This window comes from Cibotium barometz, chromosome 19 (assembly GCF_041138505.1).
Source record: "Cibotium barometz isolate CiBa-2024 chromosome 19, ASM4113850v1, whole genome shotgun sequence".
Lineage (NCBI taxonomy): Eukaryota > Viridiplantae > Streptophyta > Polypodiopsida > Cyatheales > Cibotiaceae > Cibotium > Cibotium barometz.
The window spans coordinates 49,256,933-49,260,638 of NC_141064.1; the positions used below are offsets into that span (position 1 = coordinate 49,256,933).

General features: G+C 44.5%; 1 protein-coding gene across 2 annotated transcripts; it reads left to right on the plus strand.

Moving 5' to 3' along the window:
- Positions 1-904: 904 nt before the first annotated feature.
- Positions 905-3,350, plus strand: LOC147628705 (uncharacterized). 2 transcript variants are annotated; one of them, XM_086813935.1, is made up of 3 exons: positions 905-1,188; positions 1,267-2,742; positions 3,011-3,350. In XM_086813935.1, exons 1-2 carry the CDS (start codon positions 1,065-1,067, stop codon positions 2,715-2,717), a joined length of 1,575 nt encoding a protein of 524 aa, XP_086670061.1. In that variant the 5' UTR covers positions 905-1,064; the 3' UTR covers positions 2,718-2,742; positions 3,011-3,350. The 2 variants fall into 2 exon arrangements, with proteins under 2 accessions (XP_086670061.1, XP_086670060.1); XM_086813934.1 differs by having other exon boundaries at positions 921-1,188; positions 1,267-2,756.
- Positions 3,351-3,706: the final 356 nt, after the last annotated feature.

Here is a 3,706-nt window from a genome sequence, read left to right on the forward strand (position 1 = left end):
GTGCATAGACTACCGTGCTCTTAATCAGATTACGATTAAGAACAAATACCCAATGCCATGCATTGCCGAGTCAATTAATTAATGGAGGGGAACTTAGATAACATTTGTTAGTGTTAGTAAGGTTTGACCTTAGGATCAAAAAACCTTACGTTATATAATTTTTAGTTATTAATTATTGCGTTTTTATTTCAACGGTTGCAACTGCTCAATGATGCACGATCTGGTGATGGTTGGCAGGAGGCAACTTGCGAGTTGGCATTGCTCTATGCATGCTTCCTTCTGCGGCGGCGAAGGACTAGTACAAGCAATGGAGATGTGGGACAGACAAGGCTACACGCGTGCAATGGTGAGGTCAGCCCAGAGCCCCACACCGTGCAGCCTACCCACCAGGAGCCCAAGGAGTTTCGCATTTCAAATATGCTCTTCACTACACAAAGTATGCTACCCAAGCACTCACACAAAACACAGTAAAAGAATTTTTAAAAACAATCTTGTTTTGCAAGCTTCAGAGCATGGAGTGCATGTGGTTTTGATGATGATGATGTGTGTGTGTGTGTGTGGGGAAGAGAGAGAGTACCTGCTTGCGTTTATGAACCAAGCAGCTTGTGCAAGGCAAATTAATCAGAGAATCAACTTCATCGATGATGATGGTAATGGGGGTAAGCAAGTTCTCCTTCAAGAAGAGCGAAATGATCTGCGGTGGCCTGCGAGGTGAAGGTGGTCACTGGTCACACAAGTAGGTCCAAAGTCTCTGTTGATCCTAGCTTTCATCAGCATCATTCACACCAAAAAGCGAAGTACATAAACAGTGTCTCCGTACATAGCCTATTTATGGCAGCCATAACAAAGGTGCTCTTCGTGCTGTTCACGCCTTACATAGCCTATTTATGGCAGCCATAACAAAGGTGCTCTTCGTGCTTTTCCGTGAACAGTGCCGCCGTTAGATCCTTCAATAGAGCATCTACAACGGGAGGAGCGTAGTAGGGTGGGGAGGACGCCTCCACCTCCCCAATCTTGGCCGGTGTTTTTGTTGTTGCAGTTTTCCCCTTACCATCTACTTGGCGATGGTTATCGACTTCGATTCTGATTTTGTTTGCTTTGCACACCGAACGATGCAAGAGGATCGTGCTCCTCCTGATCTGGGAAATCTCACAGTGGAAGGCATCAAACGTCTGAAAAAAAAGCAGCGTACGTATTTTCCTGCTGCTTTTTCCTTCACTGGATGTGTTGTCCTTGCAGGTTATTCGATGCTTCTGGTTTTTGCAGTTCAGGAATTACTCACAAGGTTTGGTCTGCCAAAGTCTGGGAATGTGCGGGATCTTCAAGACCGAGTACTGCATCTGAAGACAAACGGCGGAGAGGCTGACAATGGAGATGCTGTCCCAAAGGAAGGAAAGGAGGAGACTGTACCTGCTACTGCTGTTTCGGTAACTTCTGCCTCTGGAAGCATCAAGAGGAAGAAGTGGAGAGTCACAGATCCAGCAAAGATTGCTCCACAGTTCTTCCACGAAGATTTGTTTGCTGCCAACTTTCCATTAGTCGAGGTGGTTGATGTTCCTGTGGGAAGCCGCTTTCCAGTTCCAGACAAGTTTGAAGGGAATGTACTGGATGAAAAGGAAACAGCTCAGGCTAGGTGGAAATGGTTTAATAGATTCCTCGAGGCAGAACATGCATATTGCAACGCAGAATCTGAGCGGCAAGCATTTCCTCTGCATTTTGCATTTTTGGATGGTGTGTGGAAGTTCACAAAACCCTCCAGCAAAGATGTGGAAATTCACAATGAACGCTGTGTTGGTTTGAAGCGGAAGTGGTCTTTTGAGGAACTGATGGCAGGGAGCAAGAAAAGAAAGGTGGATGATGAGGAGAATTTAGGATGCTACATCAATCCAGACACGGAGGATGTACAGGAACCATTCGGGTCCAATCGGTCGGATGGTGATAATCAGGGACTGTCCCTCGTACCAGAGGAAGCTGCTGAGCTGTTGTGTGACTTGCAACAGGATGCTGATGTCGCGACAGGCTTTGCAGATGGAGTTCTTCATGTTTATGACAATAGACCGCAGGAGAAGGCTGCCTCCAAGTCTAATATCTTCTTCAATCCAGACAGAGTTGTATGTGTGTTGGAACGCAAGTTTGTTGAAGACAAACTTAAGTGGAATGGTCGGTTTCAAGGTGGGTTCTATGCAGTTAAGCATGCTATGGTGAACTTATCAAGGGGGCATGGTAGACCTGTGTATGTCCTGGTTATGACATCATCCACGTGGACTTACGGGATACTTGTTCCAGAAGGGTATGTGCAGATTAGAGATGGGAGGATTGATCTGATTTCTATGGCTGAGTTTGAAAGGCATCAGGAAATCACAGGCATGAACAAAACCGACGTGGAAGAACTACAGCTGAAATTCAAGAAGGGCACTGCATTTTATAGAAAGAATTATCGTGACAATCCACATGCAAGTTATGCTGATGGTCCTATGCTTGTTGGCACCTACTACTTGAGCTCCCAATGGTTTTCTCTGCCCAGAGTTGAATATGGTAATGGGCAAGTTGAAGGGGTACGCAGACTGTTCGATGGCTTGATGAGACTCATTCTTGGTGATTGTGTGTTCGATTTGAAGGACGAAGACTACAAGCAACGGTGGCAGCTGAGGGAGAAAATGCTTAAGGAAGAGACTTATGTCTGGTATGGTTCAAAGCAAGAGGTGTGCAGTTGGTGATTGGCACATATGACATGTTCAACAGGTTGGATCTGAAATGTATGCATCTACCTATGTGTATTTGCTGTACATGTGTTATGCATTTGTTTGTTTGCATGTACGCTTTTATTGCCTGATAGTACTTGATAGAGTATTTGTATTTCTTGATTTGTTGATACTGCATCTATTTTTCTTTATTTCTTGATAAGCATGCTGTTTGTGTGGCTGTGTGTGTGTGTGTGTGTGTGAGAGAGAGAGAGAGAGAGAGAGAGAGAGGGCTTTCTACATTGTTTTTTTTTTCCTGTTGTTTTTAGGAATGTTTTTCTTCCAATTGTGCGTGTAAATGCATCCTGAAGGAAGTGGGTGGAAGGCAGCTGTTTGCGATGCCCGCTCTCTTTACTGGAGCATCTCAGTACATAGTTGGTGGTTAAGCCTCGCTCTTTTGAACTGTCCGCCTTTGACAGTTTGTTGATCCACAGTTGGCTGTGAAGCCTCGCTCTTTTGAACTCTCCGCCTTTGACATAGTTTGTTGATCTCACAACCTTATTCTCCTTTTGCTCGTGTAATTCAGGATGGATGGTTGTCGAGTGTGTCCTCCCAGGTTGTCAATTTTGTTTTTTTGATAATACATGCTCTATTGTTGTTTTGCCCCTTTATCTTTTCGTATGTACACACGTATGTGTGGGCACATGCATATTTGTGGGTATGCACACATATGTAGGTTTTGCAAGTGGTCCACACATGTAATGGTTTGAATATGTAATGGGCGATGTATGATGTTTGCCTAACTTCCTTTGGCACACTATGAGACATCTCATGTAAATTAGCTATAATTCAAAATGATGGTTTTGGGGGATTCGTTGGTCGTGAAGAAGTAAATGGGTTGGGCGTTAATGGAGGAAAAGATGGTGACCTGCTGTCCAGAGAAGCACATTCAGCAGATAACCTACTACCAAGACAAAATCGTAGAGGAGATGAACAGCCGTTCCACATAAACACAAGCAAAGACT